Consider the following 19968-nt stretch of genomic DNA (forward strand, 5'->3'; position numbering starts at 1 on the left):
AGATTCAAAGTTATGAGATTACTTGGTAATTAATTTAATAATCTTTTCAACAATCTATAAAACTCATCGCTAGGGTAAGTACTCTCCATGATAATTTGAAAAACTGCTCTCAAACCCAAAAAACGCTACTTTTTCTGATTTCTGATGTGATTTTGCATTTAACTCAAGAATTATTACATCGGTTTTATTATTGAAGAAACTGAAATTTCGTTTTTTTTTATGCGCCGACAAATGCATTGTTGTCTGTTTTATACTTTGGAGGTTACAAGACAGAAAACATCGAGAATTTTTTTAACTTAATTAATTAAATTAAATAACATTTCCTTAGCAAAATGTGATTTACTAAAGTAAAAGCAGAATTTTTGAAGTATAAACTCATAATACATTTTCTTGCACTTAACGTCGCGTCTTTCTGTGCAAACTTGTACTGGTCGATTGGAAGGCGAGGCTTAATTAGTGCGAATCGTAGTCAGAATGGTCAGCACAAAGTCAAAAATCAACAAAATGCTCCTTTTACTGTGTGCCGCTATTAGCGATTTACGTTCGGTAGAAGTAACTAACGGATACTTTCGTGTCGCTACGTTGGATTTTTGAAATAACTAAGAATTAAACATTGGCATCACTGTCTGTCAAAAAAAATTTGTCATTCAAATTTGACAATAAAACAAGATGGAATCAACTATTACAAGACCAGCAGTTTCAAATGGTAGAAAACAGAATATATTCCTGCAGAAATCGGAGGAAAGAAAGTCAGAAGTTTTATGGTTAAAATCAATTTCGCAATGTACACCAAACCAAAGTCCCTATCTATTGGAGCGAGTCCACTAATTGCGTTTCCATGTTGATGACGTCAAAACGGTTCGCCTTTTGGCGCGAAGTTGAATACATCGGTCAGCAAGCAAACTGCACTTTTTTTAAGGTTTCATGACGAGCACAAGTGGTGTCCCCAATCGCTGCTTGACCCAAGTGCCTCTAATGAGAATAGTAATTAGCACTTGACTAATCAGTATCAAAATGCTTTCAAACGTAAGATCGGAAACTGCACTGTCAGAAAAGTTTGGTCTTACCTCATCATTTTCTTTCACAACACGTGGGGAACACCAAGAAAACCTCAAAATTTCGCACATTTTGAAATGGTCTGCCATGTAGCAATTTCTGCCAGGAAATGGCGAGGAACACAAATAGATATTTACATAACAAGTGCGGAAAGTGAGCAATTTCGCACGAGTGTAAATGTAGATGCACGAGGCGCCAGCCGAGCAAGAAAGACATTTTCCGACGAGTTGTGTACACTATTTTTCTTGCGACCTTCCATCATCAGGAAGAAACCATAAGTCTTGACAATAGTTCATTTCTTATCTATTTTAAATATCATTTTTTACGACCTCATATAAAAGTGACGTATTCCACATAGTTAGATGGTTAATGTTTTCGTAAATCGATTTACAAAAGTAAAAGTTACTAGTGTGATATTAATATATCCCCACAGACCTGTCAAAATTGTCTTTACAGAAACGACCTAACCAATTAATTTTTACCGTTATGCATGTTGTTTTGCAGTGAATCGTCTAGACATTTAAGACAAAAATTCAAGAATTACATTTGTATTTCAACATCACATCCCCTCTCACCCCCCCGTAACGGCACCCGCGCATACTTGGCAACTCGCTCAGACCATAGAAAAAATAAAGGTTATAGAACGCCAACTTCCCGTAATTTTTACGATCCCGTTTAACTACATCAATTGAGTTGAGTGAGGTGCAAAATGACTGAAGCCTTCTATGACCTTAGGTTTTGTCGCTTTCACACTTTTTTAAATTTATTCATGCCAAAAAAACTAAAAAATGCGAAGTAAGTTTTATTTATACCTTTTAAATCTCTTTCTGTACATATTGATGGCTTTATCATAAATTTTATCGCTATGTTGCACTAAACGAGTGTCTTTTCCACTTAAAATTAAATTTACCCCCTTAACATAAACATATATTGTTAAATTTACAATTTTAGTTATTATTTCGTTTTCAATTTTTGCTTTATGAGAACATTTAAAAGAAAAGTTAACATGATAAGGAATTATCTTTAAAATTTGGAATCTGATGTTTGTATGAGAAGTTAAATTACCTAATACAATTTTGGAAATATTATAAATTCTCTTAATATTTTGAATAAAATTTAAATTGCAATATTGTAATTTTCTTTGTAGAATATCGTATTCTCTTTCGGTAATTAAATTATGTTCATGTCCATTAGCACCTTCGGTGTTAATAATTGCAGATTTACATTCATTGCACATTATATTTTTAATTTTTTTGACTAACCACCCAGAAACAACCAATAATGTTCCTGTGTAGATTTTTTTCTAATTCATAATTTGGTAATTTTGAAATGTATTTTCATATATTAAAAATTTCTACATCAGTTTCGGTCCGGTCGTAGCAAAAATTAATCATTTTGTTTATTAATCCTCGAATATTAAACAAATCTGGAACACTGGTAGCTTCGCAGTTTGTTCCTATCGATTTTGAACCGAAAAAATTTCTTATTAACAGGGATTTAAACGTATTTCTAAATTGTACAGTAGTTGGATTAATTGCGCGAGAACGATAATTTCTAACTCTTCCAAAATAATTTTCTAAAACGACCTGATTAAACGCCCTAGGTAAGAAAAACTTGCACTTGCCACTTTCAACTAAAATTTCATACAAGTCCAAAAATCCTTCTAAAGTCTTCACCCAGTTTTTCAACGTTGGAGGTATTGACTTAGCACCATTAGCATTAATGAAGTACATGTTGTTTAAATTTTCTATTGCTTCTTTCCAAAAATTTTTATGTCCAGAATTTTTCGAAACACCATTGCAAAAAGGTTTCCCGTTATGTCCTCGAAGTGAACTACCATTAACACTGTCAAACAGTTTGTCGAAGAATTTTATTATTCTTGCTGTTCCAAATGCAGACTGAGGAAGATTACTATCACCTGTAAAATTATTTCTTGTTTATCAAGAACGATTGCCCTAATGGTACTTACTATTTTTTATCATGAGGGAAAGAGTTGCGCTCATAGAGTGACTTAAAACTTGAGTAGCGTACGAAACTTTCATTTTTCTAATTTTGTTAGGTATCACATGAAAATCGGTAATTTTTGGCAGCGCACGAAGTTCACCAGAAGGCTGATCATTCATATATGCTTGCATTATGTGTTCCCATTCTGCTTGCAGTTTGTGTCCGTTTGTGTCCCATATCAAATGTTTTGTTATTAAATTATTTCTGATTCCCTTGATTAAATGAGGTGGATCATAGAGTGGCACAATTTCCTGATTTTGTACAACTATCTTTCTTTTATCTTTCAATTTTTTGTGGATATAAAATTTTGTCGATTCCTTTAAAAAAAGATTCATAGCCGCTTGATTGTTTTGGCCCTGGTCGCATATTATTGCCATAACATTTTATCCACAATTTTGTACTTCTGTTAACAAAAGTTTTAAAGTTTCAGCGATAACAACCGATTTTGTGGCAGAAGAAGAAAACCAAAAATACACTGGTTGTTTCCATTTCTTAAACAATCCGCAAAGATAAAAAACAAGAGCGTGGTCAGCAATTTCCAAAGTATTGTTATCATTAGAATTTTGAAAACCAAAAATTTGATCTGTTTTTTTGTCATAATCTAAGTGAGGCATGATAGAAATTTCATCAAAGACTAGTGTGCACATCTTATCTCGCTGGTTCAATTTCAATGTGGCATATTTTAAATTTTCGAATAGTACTTTGTTAAAACCATGATTTATAAGAATTTCATTTAACATCGCCATAAGTGTTTGTCGATTTGGAAGCGCAAAAAGTTGTCTTAAGTTTGAATAAGCTCTTCTTGATTGCTTATATAACGCTAATGCTAACAACTTTTCGTCAGTCGTGTGTCTCTGTCCCTTTGGTTTAACATTCCGTTTTCGTAATTGGGATAGGCAAAAGTGGACTGCATCATTGCCCAACACTTTACTTTCCAACTTTAGATTAAAACTCTGAGCAAGTTTTGAACGTTTTCGGTATAAAGAAGCTCGAATTTTGTTAGCACGTGCCAGTTTCTTATATTTCTGTACATACTTTGAATTTTGTTTTCTAACTGGTGACAGATTTCGTTTATACTTTTTGCATTGTGGTTGTTCGAAAAGATCTCGTGCAGGGCTTCTTTTTCGACTACAGATTTGTTCAGTGGTTGGGTTCTCGTTTACAGTAACTTCCAAAGTACTTGTTTCTTGAATTTTTGACACACAATCATCTAGAAAAAATGATTGTGAGTAGTTTTGAACTTACGTTACCTAAAAGAGTACCGAAGGGAATTAATTGACTGGGAACTGCGGAGTTTAAAAGCCTTCCGTTTGTTCCAAATTCGGAAAAAGTAAAATGTGAACAAACAGTGTGCTGCATATACACTTTGCCTGAATCTAAAGCTTCTAAATTTCTGTTGCCTGTTCTCTTCACCCATTCTTGCTGCAGGGCTTCCTGAAAAACTGAGTTTTCCAGAAACTCCTAATGAGTGGAGACTTTTTATTGATGCATCGAAGATTAGTTGGAAACCCGTTCTACTTCATAATGGAAATAAATACTCAACAGTTCCTCTAGTACATGCAACAAACATGAAAGAAAATTACGCAAATCTACAGGTATTACTTGAACGAATAAAATATTCTCAATACCTATGGAACTTGGAACTATGGAATTTGTACTTACTGGATTGCAAGGCGGATATACCAAGTTTTGCTGTTTTTTTATGTAAGTGGGACAGTCGCGCGAGAGACAAACTATACAAAGTGAAAACTTGACCACAAAGAAAAAGTTTGACACCTGGATTTAAAAATGTATCTCAACAACCTCTTGTGCCAAGTGACAAAATTTTTCTACCACCACTTCATATAAAGTTGGGACTCCTGAAAAATTTTCTTGAAAGCAATGAACAAAGATGGTGCAGGTTTTCAATATCTCAAAACAAAATTTCCTTGAATCAGTGAAGCGAAATTGAAGTTGAAATGAAAAAAGCTTTACAATTACAGGATTTGGAAATCGGTGGAATTTACGGCCAGGTTTGAAACACATTTGAACACTGCACAACTTCATATGATTACTTTTTGTGAAAAAACTTGTTATGCAATGAGTAAGTATAATTGAGTAAGTATAAGCAAGTTATTCTAAGTGGTAACTTAGAATAATCTATTAATTCATTGTACTATATTTTATTGCTAGGTTTCAATTTAAAATTTTAAAATCTCGATGGGAAGGCCATCTATTGACTTGAGTGAGGTGCAAACAAGGAAAAAACCACAAAAAAACCAGTGACTTGGCATTCTATTTACTATTTTTTCTATGGCTCAGACCTATAGATTTAGGGACTTTGACACCAAACAACCGGAAAAACTTTGTTTCACACTGCGAAAAATTAATTAGGCAAGACTGGTCAGCACTCATGGGAGACGCAGCTGTAGACAATATTTCTTCAATCATTGTAACACTAACAGAGTCAGATTCAGAAGATGAAATCCATGAACTAATATCCATTCACAAAACATAAAAGTTACTATGGTTGGCGATAAAAAATTACCCTAAACGTTGGTGAGATAGGTAACCAAATGGACATTTGACAATTATAATGCCAAAATTTCAAAATGAAATGTTTAATTTCGACTCACTCTGCAAGAAAGCTTAAAAAAATAGATAATTTCTGCATTGGGAAGTTTCAACCAGACACTAAGAAGTTCTCTAAGGTAAACTAAAATTAAACAAACTGAACTGACATTGACAACAAACTTCAAAGTACAGTCCCATGAAATGATGATTGAAAAGTACACTCTGATTTTACAGAAATCAAAGGTAACTTAATTTTTATGTTTTGTGAATGGATATTAGTTGAATCTGATTCGGAGTTCTGATGATTTTCTTCTTTTCCGTTTGGAAAATAATTATTTACCTATAACAGAGATAACTTAGAGATGCTCAAGTACGGGCACTTTTCTACTCCTGAGAACTTGTCTGGTCGACTTTGCGGCCTGGTTCGTGTAGATGCCGCTACTTGTCAAAAGGCGCTCGATTTAAAAACTGAACTGGGGTTTCATTATTCAAAGTAATTTTTATGAATTACATTAAAATCACAATTTATGTTGATTATTATCTAAATGATAATAATTAACATAAATTGTAATTTTAATGCAATTCTAACCACTTCGCATTCAGATTAATGTAAATAAAACTCTTTGGTTTAACAAATAATTTATTACATAATTATTTTCAATTTCAAAGGAAGTACAGACTATTTTCTTGTTGATAAAAAATCATATATTACACAGTTAGGGATCTTAAGACTACAATATGATTGTGTAATAACATTTTTAAGACTAATATACATAAATAATATAGTACGCAGGTTGGAATTTTCATTACGTAGTAAAAACACTCAGGGGATTCGCATTTTTCACTGTGAATTATGGGCAGAGTTTTTAGGGGCTTTGTGTCCTGACGGTGAACCCCTCGGAGAGAATTGAAGGAAATTATCGTTTGTACAAGTAGTAGTGCCATAAAACCAGAATGCGATTTGCAAATCTTGATAACTAGAAATATGACAAGAAGTGAACAATAAAAACTGAAATAATGAATCTGAGTTGTCTGAATCAGAACGTTTTATACGGGGTCACCTCAATCAGCTAAATTTGACTTATAATTTTAGAATGGTATATTTTAGAAAAGGATAAAGACGTAAAGATCACTTGGAAAACAAACATCTAACTAGCGATATTAAAATTGAAAACTTACGTTAAGTCCACATTTTGAAAATTTTGAAGAACGTGTTGTTAATTGTAAATTCCGTTAGTTCTTTAAACTTTATACGCATGCGAACTAGTTGCAAATTTGTGCAAATTTTTACTACAGTTTCCTGTTTGACTGACTTTTGACAGTTTAGCGATTGGTGTCCATCTAATATCATCCGCTGGTACTAAACACGATGGTAGGGCCATCTATTAATTAAGTCCACCTAAACGGCAGAGTACGATATAGTGGGAAAAATACGCATCAGAGAGAGACACGAGATTGCTTTAAAATGGGATAAACTCTGCCATAAGACTTGACGATCTCGAAGTTATCTCTGCCTATAATGACAAATCAAAAACTGTCATTTTGATGACATCTGTTCTACAAGGTATTACACTAGAAAAGTTATAACCTTAGTTACACAGCTCAAAAATAAAAGTTACTAAATTTAGTCATGGTATAATGAAATCTAAGGTATGATATTGCGCATCTACGGAGTGGGGAGTGACGTCACTCGGAGAGTCGTTAGTTCACATGTAAGGCACGTGTTTGTCTTATTGGAATCTGTATTTATCTTGTTTCCAGCTTTTAACGATTTTCAAATTTTCTGTATTATATTTTTAAGTTAATTCGTTAATAAAATAATAATAATAATTATAATACGCGACCTGAGAGGTTCTAACTAACATCTAACTAACATCTAACTAACAGCATTAAATTGATCCAGTGTTCACGTTATCAGTGATATCTCTTTAATTTATTAAGCATTTATTTACAAAATGACAGGATTTATTAAAATCATTTTGGCTTGTTAAAATATTAACTCACTTCTTTTTTATACATGATAGAACATGTTTAAAAAAATATACAAAACATACAAAACATGCAAAACATACAATTTAAATTTTGACAAAAAATCACTTAGAACCTTATAATTCTCACGTCGCGAATAAATACTAAAATGCGTTGTTCTATATTTGGTTGCAATAGTGACAATCAGGGAAACTATGCTGAAAAGAATATCATTTATTTTAGATTTTCCAAAACCAGTGTGACAAGAAAATTGTGGGTGATTTCGTGTTTGATTCGTCGGTTTGATTTTTTAATTTAGAAAATGCCAGAATATGTTCAAAACAGTTCTGTACAGAGAGAAACTTAATAGATATACGAACTGTAAAATTATTTACCAAAGAAGGGAAGAAAATTAAAAGACGAAGCTGTTTCTTCTTTATTTCTTCCTAAAAGAAAATCACACAAACCTTCAACAGCTTTGGAAGAAAAAGCGTGCAAATTCAAGAGATCAAGCCAAATTTGTGAAAAACATAATTGAAACGGAATAAGTTGGTAACTCATGGCTAATAATTTTCCTACATTACTTTCATTTCTTTTTATTTATGTAAAATATGAGGCCATTATTTGCTGAAAAGTAGTAATTAATCAAACAATTTTTCTTTGATTGTATTCTTTATAGTTTTTTCAGTTTTCTTTAATCAAATTTTTATAGGGAACTTAAGATCGACAATAACACGACGGCAACGTTTATTGACAATGTGCTTCAACTTCAAAATTTATCGGGTAAATTTACACTTTCACCTAATAAGGAAAATCAGTTTTTTTTCAGAGATCATTTTTGTGTTTGCATGTTTTTGCATGTTGTCAAATAATCAAATAAACTTTACTTTTTGTTTCGATAGCGTAAACACAGACTTCGAAAATGACTTGACAGCAAAAGTAGATTTACTTAAAAGCGAAAAACAATAACTTTAGAAAAAATTTTAGAATTAATAAATTAAATTCAGTTTTAAAAGAAAGAAAAAATAAAATTAAAAGGAACAGGGAATTTGTGAAAATTATTAATTAATTTTGAATTAAGTTTGTTTTTGTAGCTTCTGATTTCTTTTTTCTAACTTGATAAAACTTTTTTCAAACTTACTTTATTGTTTTTTTTTATCTTTGAAATGAGGGTAAAGAAGTATAGCATGGCTTACCAATTTCTGCAGATTAAAAAGAGTATGATATGTTATGTTGACAATTTTAATTTTAAAAATACGTAATTTGAAATTTTTTTTGCATTATGGTTTTTGAGGAGTTGCAAAAAATACCATAATTACATCAAAACCAAAATATTTTATTTCTACATCTGAAAAAATCACACCCTTGTTTAGTGATTTCATTATTCTAAACTGATATATCTACGCTCGTTTGCTTAATGAAATGTTTAGAACCTCATTTCAACAAAATTTTCACAAGCGACAATTATTTGGACTGTCCTGATCCGTAAATCTATAAACTTTTTCTTGTTTTAACTGCCTTCATTCAGCATTAAAATGGAAAACGAATTTTAAAGTGTTCCTTAATTAAATCGATGTTGTGTAAAACATTGTTTTTAATAATATTATTTAATAACACGAATATAACACTTTTATTCCTGCTTTTAAGCACCGTACAATGGCAATTCTTCCAACTGCTACTCTCCGAGTGACGTCACTGCGCGAGCTGGACGCGTTCGGGTTGCCTGAGTATCATATCTTAGAAATCTTTATATCATGAAATTTAGTTATTGCTACCGAACGTGAATCATCAGAAATCAAACACTTTAGATGAGTAAGTAAGGTGTAGTAGGCGGAATGAAAACACTAGCGCCAAAGTGTTCGTGGGGAGAATTAAAATTGAAATACGATTAGTATTATTATTATTTTTATTGTGGTTTCACTTAAGATCAAATAACCCAAAAATTGCTGTTGTAACTTTTATTTCTTAGTAGTACGTACTTACACTGCACTTTAACTGATGTTTTTGAATAGTTTTATGTATGTTAGGAACAGCCAATCTTGCAAACGATTAGTTTTCCCCCGGTGTGATCCATTTACAGATAACATTTTCCAGTTTCTTCCTGTTGATTATCGGTTTCGTTATTCATTCCTCTTGGCGATTTTTCACTAGAACTCTGATCTATCCATCTATGTATAAATCCACATCTCAAAACTTTACATTGTCCTTTATTTTGAGCGTTCATCCTTCCATTTTGTGCCTGTTCATATGGACAAGAGAATCTCTTGTTTATTCCTACATAATTGAATGTGTTAACTCGGTTTATGGAATCATTATTTTAGTATACCTTTCTTTCCTGGCATACTTCTTGAGGAACTTTTGTTAATGGAGAACTTGTTTATTCCTGATGAAAGCAGTTCAGTTTGTTTATTCTTTTTAGCTGGTGATGGTACCTGGACCTGATGTTCGTAATGTAGAAAATTGATGTTCTGTGGCTTCAATTTGTGTTAAATCATTTCTTACGCTTGGATTTACAACTGATTTCAACGTTTTGGAGAATGATAGTGTGACAATAACACACATTTGAAACTGCTTACTTAAGGTTATAATAAGTTCATTACGAAAAGTTTCTAAAATGTCGCTCGAAATACGTCCGGGTCTTTTCAACCTCTGCCTATAAATTTGTCGATTGAAGTTTACTAGGCAGTTATTTTGAAAAAAAATGGTTTTACACTTATTTATAATATTATGTCAAAAGTTATTGAAAATTTACTTCTCTATTTTTTGTTTTGATATTCAACATTTAAACATGATCTTCATGGGCCGACATTTTTGAAGAAAAGATTTTACGAACGTCTAGTTTGAGTGTAACCATTATTGTTAATTACAGTCATTTTTTGAATTCTGTAAAATCCTGAAAATCTAAAAATTTTTATGTAGGTAGTATATTCCAATCGATAAATAAAAAAGTCGACAGATTTTAATTATTACACTGTCCTCATAAATTTTTAAATTGGTGGTGACACTCTCTGTATACTTTTGAGCTCTTAAGACAGAATTGTGGACACGGTGAAAAAATCCAAAATGGAAAATTGATATTAGTCACAATTAAAGGTAGCTTAAGGGGTCAATTCTAATTTAGTGCCGCAATCGATTATGTAGCGGCAAAGTTGCCGCACTGTCAAATGCAAAATAAAATGAAGCACAGGGCGCTAAAGTATTGTCAAGGGTCGATGTTTTTGAAACATGGGGTAGACAAGTTATTGACGAAACGACTTGCATCATCTCATTCTTGTAGTGACAACCAATTAAGCAAGATTTAACTCCAAAATTTGGGTAAAATGAAGCTGAATGACAGATGCTGCAGTATCCATGGTTACGCAAAATCGAATTAGAATTAGGCCCTTAGGCCCTTAGACCGATTTTTAAATTCTGTTCAGCCTTCGGATTGGCTACCGTTTTTTGTCTTAACTCGATTATTTTTTGAGCTAGAAAGCTAGAGCTGTTTAAAAATTTTGGTTCAGAATTGTTGCCTTCATAAGCCTTTTTTCTCTGGGTCACGAGTTCTGGGACACCCTGTAGTAACATTGTAAATATCTCCTTCAATGTAAGCTTACTGGCAACCTTTTACCCAATATACTTACAATACCTATTGTTTACAATAAAGTAAACGCTATGTTAAAACATGCAAAAATTAATGAATAAAACAAAACAAAATAAAAACAAACAAACGAACAAGAGAAAAGCGGAATCAAAAGCGCAAAAATTTTGCAACAATGATGACAGCACACAAAGCAAAATGGATGTTCTCTTTTTGGAGTACCCAAGGAAGGCCCAACTTGAGTGGTGAGACTAGACCAAAATACGGCGATCTAACGTGCCGTGTTTGTGGCCCTGATTCTTGAAAAATACGTTTTGTTCGAACGGTTTTAGTAGTTTTATTAGAACAATTCAGTCCCAAAGCGTCGAATAACGAGTAATCCGAGAGGATTTTTTTTGCTAAATCATTATCTAGTTGGGTGTCTGATATTGGGGTTAAAATTTTTGCATTTTATACGGGTACTTGAAGAAAAATCATTTTTAAAATCTAAAAAAAAGTTGTTGATTTTTAACAGTTCAAAGTAAAATTTATTACTGTTAATTGAAAACAAGAAATAATTACAATTTAACGCTAAACTCAAAATTATGCATTTTTTACAGTTTGCATCGTCAAAAATTAAAAACAATGGGGTGATTAATGAAACATTGAATGAAGCATAAATTATTTACTTTTAATGTTAACGCCAAATTTTTCAATATTAATGTTAATATTAAGTATTTGTCTGTTAAATGAGCGAAAATAGCATTTTTTTTGGTAAATTCTTGAAAGATTACTATAACTTAACTCCAACTTCTAAATGCACTTTTTTGGTTTTCACTGTTTTGCTGAACTGTCAAAGAGCGAATCTGCAAAATAAAGTTTTCTATACTTACTAGATTTTAAATTAAAGCAATTTAAAGTCAATCAATTATAACGTTATATTAAGTAAAATTAATTTTTTTTTTGCAAATTTACTGTCCGAATGCAAAACAGAATACAGAAGGCTCTCGATAATTTGCAAAACCTGGCAAAAAGTTCAAATTATCGAGAGTTCAAAATATAGTGTGGAAATAATCGAGAGAAAGAAAGGAAAAAATTCTAATAAACAAGAGTTTAAAGGCAAACAGACAATAGTCAGAATAAACAAACCAATCAGAGAAGAAAGCGTAAAATCCATTAACTTCACTTTGAAGAAATATCGCAAAACTTATGTTTTGTAAGCTATTAATTCTTCTGGTGAAACAGATTTATGCCATCACGAAACTTCTAAGAACCTTTAAAATTAATATTAAAAGAGTCACAAAAATGGAAAATCTGATTTTAAAGCTGCAATGGAATTTTTAAAAACGGCTTGTCCAGAAGTTTTCTGTTCTTCTTGTCTGCCCACGCGAGGGACTTAAAATTAACGAGAATTTAGGAAAGACAAATTCAAATTATAGAGTGTTAGCGAGAAAAAAGTTCTCGATTTTACTTCAAATTAACGAGGGGACTAAATTACATTGAAACTTTTCAATTTATCGAAAGAAATCAGGGAGACCGGGAAAAAACTTCAAATTATCGACAGTCGACTGTATGCAGTTAACGGGTCCTTTGCGAGTTCTGGGACTCGTAAATTATAGAGGAGAGAGGGGCATAGTGAACACTGCTGCTGCTCAAATCAAACGCCGTGAAAAAAGTCGAATAGCATGTTTTGATTGGTTGTCAGTTGACAGTTGACCATGTGTGTTTTATAAAACAAAGTGTGAAATTCAGTGTTTTCGTTAAAAAATTCGCGAACTTATAAATAACAAAACGAACTCAAGTGCTATGATGGTGTACTCCTTTTGTACCATATGAGCAAAAATATTTTAGATAAGGGGAGGCTGTGCGCAAGCTTTTGTTCTGAAAGCGTCTGTCGTGTTATCTATTGACACAACTAAAAGATTTAAATGGAAAAGTTTACGCGCCTTGTAAACGGTCAGTAGTTGCATGGTTGCAAAAGAAAAGTCCCTGTCGTACCAAAAGTGACAAAAAAAGTTAACCTCAAAAAATCGTTGATTCAATTGTGATTTCATTTATTTTATTTGAATTAATAACAAGAAACATTACAATAACTGTTGAAAATGGCCACCATTTTCTTGCAAACATAAATTAACTCGCCGCTTCATGTTTTCAAATGCATTCTGAAGCATCAGCGGTGTAATGAGTGCACATTCTTCCGCAATGCGGTTTCTTAATTCAGGTAATGTTTGTATGGGATTTCTAAAAACTCTGTTCTTCAAGTGGGGAAAAACAAAAAAATCCAAAATAGTGAGATCTGGAGATCTTGGTGAGTATTCGGGGATGCAACGTAAGCTAATGAGCCAATCGTCGTAAAACTCTCGCAAATAATTAAGTGTTGCAGGGGTTGTGTGGGCTGTAGCACCGTCTTGCTGGTAGAAGCCTTCTTGCAACTCGTCATCGTGGACTTGATTAACAAACGCATTGAAAATCTCTTCCCGATACCTTTGCGCGGTCACCGTTTGTTCAAAAAATATGGGGCCTATTAGCCGCCTACGTGAAACTCCAATCCATATTCCAATTTTTAAAGGATGCAGAGGGGTTTCTCGGAAAGTGTGTGGATTGTCTGAACTCCACATACGCATAGTTTGAGAGTTGATGTACCCTGACAGGTGAAACCAGGCCTCGTCCGTAAAAAACGTCAAGTCCAAAAGGTCGTTGTGATTTGCCATGTGTTCATTAAACCATTGACAGTATAAAACACGGCGATTAAAATCTGCAGGCAATATTTCATGGTAAGACTGCATCTTATATGGAAATAGTCCAAGGTCTTTTTTAACAATTGTTCTGCAGGTTCCATATGATAAACCGACTTCCTGGGACACTCTTCGTAATGAAGTTGTTGGTCTATCGTTCATGCGTGCTTGGACATTTTCGATGTTTTCGGCCGTCCGTTTTGTTGGTCGACCAGAACCTTCTCTACGATGTACGCTTCCTGTTTCTTCAAACAGTTGCACGCAATTTCGCACCATATTAAAATAATCAGCATCCAAAAATGCAACGCCGGGAAACTGCTCTCTAAATTCATCCATAGATGCTCTTGTGTTGTAAATCCAATCCCCATTTACGCGATCACCAGTGCGAAAGTAGGATTTAATTGCAAAGATCTTTTGTTCTTGAGTGCATCCCATGTTTAACAGTTAATCACAACAATCACACATATTAATTTTAAAATGTCAAATTTTGACAGACTATTTTATAAAAAGCATACGAATTAATCAACGACAAATTCATTTGTTTTCCATGGCCTCCACTTATCTAAAATATTTTTGCTCATATGGTATAATAAGTACCCTAATTAAGTCATACACACTTGCATTTTTAGTCTCTCTAATATCTATTATATACTGCTTTAGAGCGATTATAAGTCGGCCGAGTCGTAAATGGGGTATTTATGATGAACGGTTCGTTTTTCTTTTTTTGTTAAACTACAATAAAACGACCATCAGGACTTCTTAATCCCTTGTTAATTTATTGTTTTAGTCAAATTCATATTTGTTTATCGCGACTATCGCTGTGTGATCGTCGTTTTTTTAATTGTGTGAAAGGGAAATGGGGTAACGTCGATTTAGAACTAATAATGAAATTATGAAGAATATTTTATTTATATCATCAGAACAGATTAAGTTAGGATTTATTTGTAGACATGTTTTTTTTGTAACTTGCCCCAGTATCAAAATCACATGCTTGCAATAAAATTTCCATGGGTAACTGTTTCGAGAAATATCCCAATATGCAGAAATTATTGAAAAATCATATTGTTTCGATACGCTATTGTTGTAGTAGGTCGGGAATCAATTAAAATTTAGAAAGTCGAAATTGATAACACGTTCGTATCTTTGATTACGCTTTAAATAATAAAGCCTTCGTCACCCGGAAGGGGCAGTTTGTTTAGATACCACTTCAGATCCCGAGAAATGAGGTAAAAAATACTGGTCATATCATAATACTCGGGCAACATTGGAAGCCCCGCTGTCAAGTTACAGTTACAGCAGGTACCAAATAGTGATTTAATGGCTTAATTGGAGTACTCACTATACAAAAGCATTAAACCAGTAAATTAGCAGATTCTTAAATTTTCTTATCTTCTACTTCTTTTGTGTAATGAGTTCCCGCAATTAAGCCTTGCACACTTGCATTTTTTGTCTCTCTAATATCTACTGCCGCCGAATGATTAATAATCGACCGAGTCGTAATAAAATTCGATACTCGTCGCGTCCATTTCATTTATCTGTTCTACTTTTGCATAAGTACCCCGAAAAAGAGCCTGTTAGATACTTGGTATTTATGCAAATTTTTTATACAGAGTATCAACAAATGTTTGTCCATTGATGGTCTGTGATTAAACAATGAATTCGCGCTTGTAAAGAGGAGTTCCGAAACATGCTTCCAGATTTTAGTTTAAGTTACGCATACATACCGAAAACACACCTTGATGATCAAAGAGATTTTGTATTAAAAATAGGCCGAACTCAATTAATAAATCAATCTCCGCGAATGTTTCCTTCATTGCTCGGACCGATTTAAATTAGTGCCGAGACAAAAAAAAACCGCTACCGTACATGTTGTGTATACAAAAAATCAGACCCTTTTGAGATATTTATGACTGTCTCTCGACTTAATGGTCATGGTTTTGTCCCCACGAAACTGACGTACGGCGATGTTCCAGAAAACACAGGACTCGTATCCAGAGTTTTAAAAATTTATTTCGCGAAAACCAAACGGCCGAATGGGACGAAAATTAGTTTCCGGATTAGTTTGGAAAATCGTCGACTTTTCTAGCGGGGCAAAAGCAGCGAAAAAGGTACGGTTTCGAAGTAGACTCTTCCCCTGATTCGCATCTCTTCGAACTCTAATATCTCAAGATCGAAGCGAAAAAGTTGCACGCGTTTTAGTATAGAGTTAATTTTTGTTAATTCCTATTATTTTAGGATGCGTGACTAATTGATTGTTAAGTTCCCCACTATGCCCCCCTCACCCCTTCGTATATTTTCAATATTCTCTAATGCATTCGGGATCAAAACTTACCTTAATCCGTTCCTTAATTCGTTTCTGTTTATCGGTCAAAACGGTCTAGTTTGGATGGTCTTTGTTTTACACTGTACACCAAAATTAGCTTTGCAAATTTAATTTTAACAATTCACATTGAATTTCGTTCTTATAAATAAAAGTATTCTTTTAATTAGCATAGTCTCAAAATGTCTCAGTTGCCGACAATACCGAAGTTTTTCACCAACAAAAATGTCTTCATAACCGGAAGCACTGGCTTCATCGGAAAAGTCCTTCTTGAGAAACTCCTCCGGTCGTGTCCTGACATTAAGAACGTCTATTTGTTAATAAGGGAGAAAAAAGAACGGTCTTTGGAAACAAGATTGAACGAACTGTTGGAGCTTCCGGTAAGTTATACACATGATGTCAATCAAAGTTGGTTTAGTTGTTTGACGTAGTGAAGTCTCAAACTCCAGACGCTTTGAAGAAGATCAGAATAATCAGTGGAGATGTCCGCGAACTAGGTCTTGGAATTTCTCAGTCAGACCGAAAAGTGTTAATTTATGAAGTCAATATCATCTTCCACGTGGCTGCGACTGTACGTTTTGATGACAGTTTGAAAGATGCTGTGCTGTTGAACACCAGAGGCACGCGCGAGGTTGTTAACCTAGCACTAGAAGCAACGAACTTTGACGTGTTAGTGCACGTTTCTACAACTTTCTGTAACATAGATCAGCAAGTCATTAGAGAGAAAATATATTCTCCTCACGCCGACTGGAGGAAAACGATTAAAATAGCTGAGAAAGTAGATAAAAACGTCTTGAATGCGTTGACTGAGAAATACATCTATCTTTTGCCCAACACCTACACCTTCACCAAGTCTCTGGCTGAGCACGTCGTCCAAGACTTGTGCCAAGGACGAATCCCTGCAGTGATTCATCGACCATCAGTTGGTAAGCGCTTAAAATCCAGTCCCGTACTCACACTTTTAAAGTTATGCCAACTTTCAAGGAGCCCTTTCCCGGTTGGATCGACTCTTTTAATGGTCCTTTGGCCTATACCGCCGGCTGTGGGACTGGCATCATGAGAATTATCTATGCCGATTCTGATCTGAATATGGATTTTGTGCCTGTGGACATCGTCGTTAAATCCATCATCATTTCTGCGTGGAAACAAGCAACTTTCGAAGATCGAAACTCAAAATTGAATCTCAATGTATATAATTGTAGTAACGGTGGGGCAATACCGTTGAAGCAAAAGGACAGTTTGAAACAGTGTATAAACGAAATAATGACTGTCACGCCTCTTAGTAAAGTCTTATGGTACCCCACGTGGTCATTCACTAAATCCATTTACATTTTTTACATAAAATTTATTTTTTATCAATTGTTTCCAGCCGTGGTCATCGATGCTGTCCTCAAAATTCTTGGAAAGAAACCAATGCAAGTCAAACGCCTTTCCGTAGCTTTTGTTTTCAATTTTTTGTAGGGTAATGAAGCTCCAAAGGAAGATCTATAATTCTTCTATGGCACTGTCATATTTTACCAATCATCAATGGGATTTTATTAATCACAATTTCTTGAGCCTAGAGAAGCAGCTTGTTTCAAGTGACGTTGATGGTTTTGAATTAAAGACATCAAACAGTGATGTGCCATTTTATGTCTTTAAAATGGTTAGAGGTCTAAAAAAGTTCCTCTTGAAAGAAGAAGATGACTTTGAAAAGGCTAAGAAGAAACTTAAGAGACTAAAAGTTGCGTCTTTCGTCTTTAACATTTTATGGTACATTCTTTGTTTTTGGATAGTCTTCAGTAAAATTGATGTCATTAGCAAAATTTGTAATACCGAAATAATGGCTTAGATGTCTTTAACAAACTAATAAATATACTAATTTGGTTTTTGGATTTTTTGACGTCAATTTGAATTTTTAATAGAACCTATACAGGGTGTTTTTGGTGTTGACATGAAACCACTGACTTGGGGCAATTAACTGAAATTTATTTTCTTCATTCTTTCTTGAAAAGATTCAAAGTCATCAGATTGCTTGATAGTTAATTTAATAATCTTTGCAACGACCTATAAAACTCATTGTTAGGGTTAGTACTCTCCATGATAATTTGAAAAACTGGTCTCAAACTCAAAAACACTGTTTTTAGTGATTTTCACATGTAATTTTGCATATTACTCAAGGATTATTACATCGATTTTTCATTGTAATGCGTTATTGAAAAGACTGAAATCTTGCTTTTTTGATGCACTCACAAGTACATTGCTGTCTGCTATAGTTTAGAAGTTACAGAACAAAAGACATTACGATTTTTTTTAACTTAATTAAATTAATTAAATAACATTTCTTTAGCAAAATGGGATTTACTGAAGTGAAAGCAGAATTTTTGAAGCATAAACTCAGTCTTACATAATCTTGCAGTTGACGTCGCGTCTTCCTGTGCAAACTTGTACTGGCGGAGCTTAGATAGTGCGAACCGCTTGGTGGCCAGAATGGACAGCTCAAAAGCCAACAAAAATGATCCTTTCATTGTCTGCCGCTCGAAAGACAGTAAACGTCGAAAATGATTGACTACGTGACATCTCTAGTAACGAAATACAGGGTGTATACTGTATACTCAGTTGCCATATACTTAGTAAAGGTGACAGTAACACACAGTAATAATCCTAGCGGTTGGGGAGTTTAAAAATAGACGCACACAGTGTTTGTATTTAGAAGAAAATTGAATCGAATATTAAGAACATACATCTATTGACATACACACAACATACACAATTAAAAAGTCATTTAAATCAAATTGTCATCATATTCGGAACTGTGCTTATTTAAGCTTATAATAAGTTTTTGACGAAAAGTTTTAAATGTTGCTCGAAATGCGTCCGGGTTTTTTCAACCGCTATCGATAAATTTCTTAGTGACAGTTTACCCAGCACTCAGTTTTATTTATAAGAGTAGTTTGGCTTAAGGCATAAAATTAGTTTTTACACTTTTCTCAAATTTTTCTTTCAAATTCACGTCCAAGATCTGTCACAAAATTAATGCAGAAAAATATTTGCTGTTCGCTAATCTCCAAAATGAGTGGTTTGTGAGTTTATTCTCTTCACATTTCCTCCAATTTCGCTGTTTGCCACGAAATTCGTAAAAATTTGAGAAAAAATTATGTGATCGTGGCAAATCGCCCTTATTTATATTATTACGTCAAAATTTATTGAAAATATTGTACGACATTTAGTTTTCTATTTTTTTTAATATTTAACATTTAGACATGATCTCCATGTGCCGACATTTTTGAAAAAACAATTTTAAACTCTTGATTCAAAATTGTAGACACGATAAAAAAAAATTGGTTCAGAATTTGTTCCTTTCTCTCTGGAGCGTGAGCTCTGGAACATTTGTGTTTGAAAAAAATTCCACGTTTAAAATCAAAGAATTAATGTTGTTAATTTTTAACAATTTAAAGTAAACTTTATTCCTGTTAAGGAATAAAACTTTATAAAGTTTATAAAATTTTGAAAAATAAGATAATTTTAAAGGCTTAGGGAATAAAACATAATGCTAATTAAAATTCATCATAAAACAGTTAAATACGGTCCTGTAATGAAAGGCAACTAAAACTAGTATAACATATGAATTTTTCACAGATTTCGGTCATCAAAAATAACAAACAATGACTATAATGCAAAATACTCATATTTAAATTACCTTCAATGTTTGTTTGTACTTTAAAATATTCCATCAAACAAAAAAAAATGCAGCCGAATTTTTCAATATTAATGTTGTTTTTAAATCGACTTAA

At 33.3% G+C, this 19968-nt stretch overlaps 1 protein-coding gene across 4 annotated transcripts; it reads left to right on the forward strand.

The window, feature by feature from the left end:
- The first annotated feature begins 12971 nt into the window (after positions 1–12971).
- Positions 12972–18020, forward strand: LOC148176430 (putative fatty acyl-CoA reductase CG5065). Of its 4 annotated transcripts, none has more exons than XM_088034975.1 (6): positions 12972–13469; positions 13524–13914; positions 13973–14105; positions 16366–16575; positions 16614–17121; positions 17163–18020. In XM_088034975.1, exons 3-6 carry the CDS (start codon positions 13980–13982, stop codon positions 17654–17656), a joined length of 1338 nt encoding a protein of 445 aa, XP_087891101.1. In that variant the 5' UTR covers positions 12972–13469; positions 13524–13914; positions 13973–13979; the 3' UTR covers positions 17657–18020. The 4 variants fall into 4 exon arrangements, with proteins under 4 accessions (XP_087891101.1, XP_087891102.1, XP_087891103.1 ...); XM_088034976.1 differs by having other exon boundaries at positions 12972–13448; XM_088034977.1 differs by having other exon boundaries at positions 12972–13361.
- The last annotated feature ends 1948 nt before the right edge of the window (positions 18021–19968 follow it).

Source organism: Gnatocerus cornutus, chromosome 4 (assembly GCF_029298725.1).
Source record: "Gnatocerus cornutus isolate USDA-ARS CGAHR chromosome 4, icGnaCorn1.1, whole genome shotgun sequence".
Taxonomy (NCBI): Eukaryota; Metazoa; Arthropoda; class Insecta; order Coleoptera; family Tenebrionidae; genus Gnatocerus; species Gnatocerus cornutus.

Excerpts from the sequence above, each read along its gene's own strand:
- LOC148176430 (XM_088034975.1), top strand. The coding sequence starts at position 13,980 with ATGATAAACCGACTTCCTGGGACACTCTTCGTAATGAAGTTGTTGGTC. Across the intron at positions 16,576-16,613 it reads ACGAACTGTTGGAGCTTCCG|TTGTTTGACGTAGTGAAGTC; the intron begins GTAAGTTATACA and ends AAGTTGGTTTAG. Across the intron at positions 17,122-17,162 it reads GATTCATCGACCATCAGTTG|TTATGCCAACTTTCAAGGAG; the intron begins GTAAGCGCTTAA and ends ACACTTTTAAAG.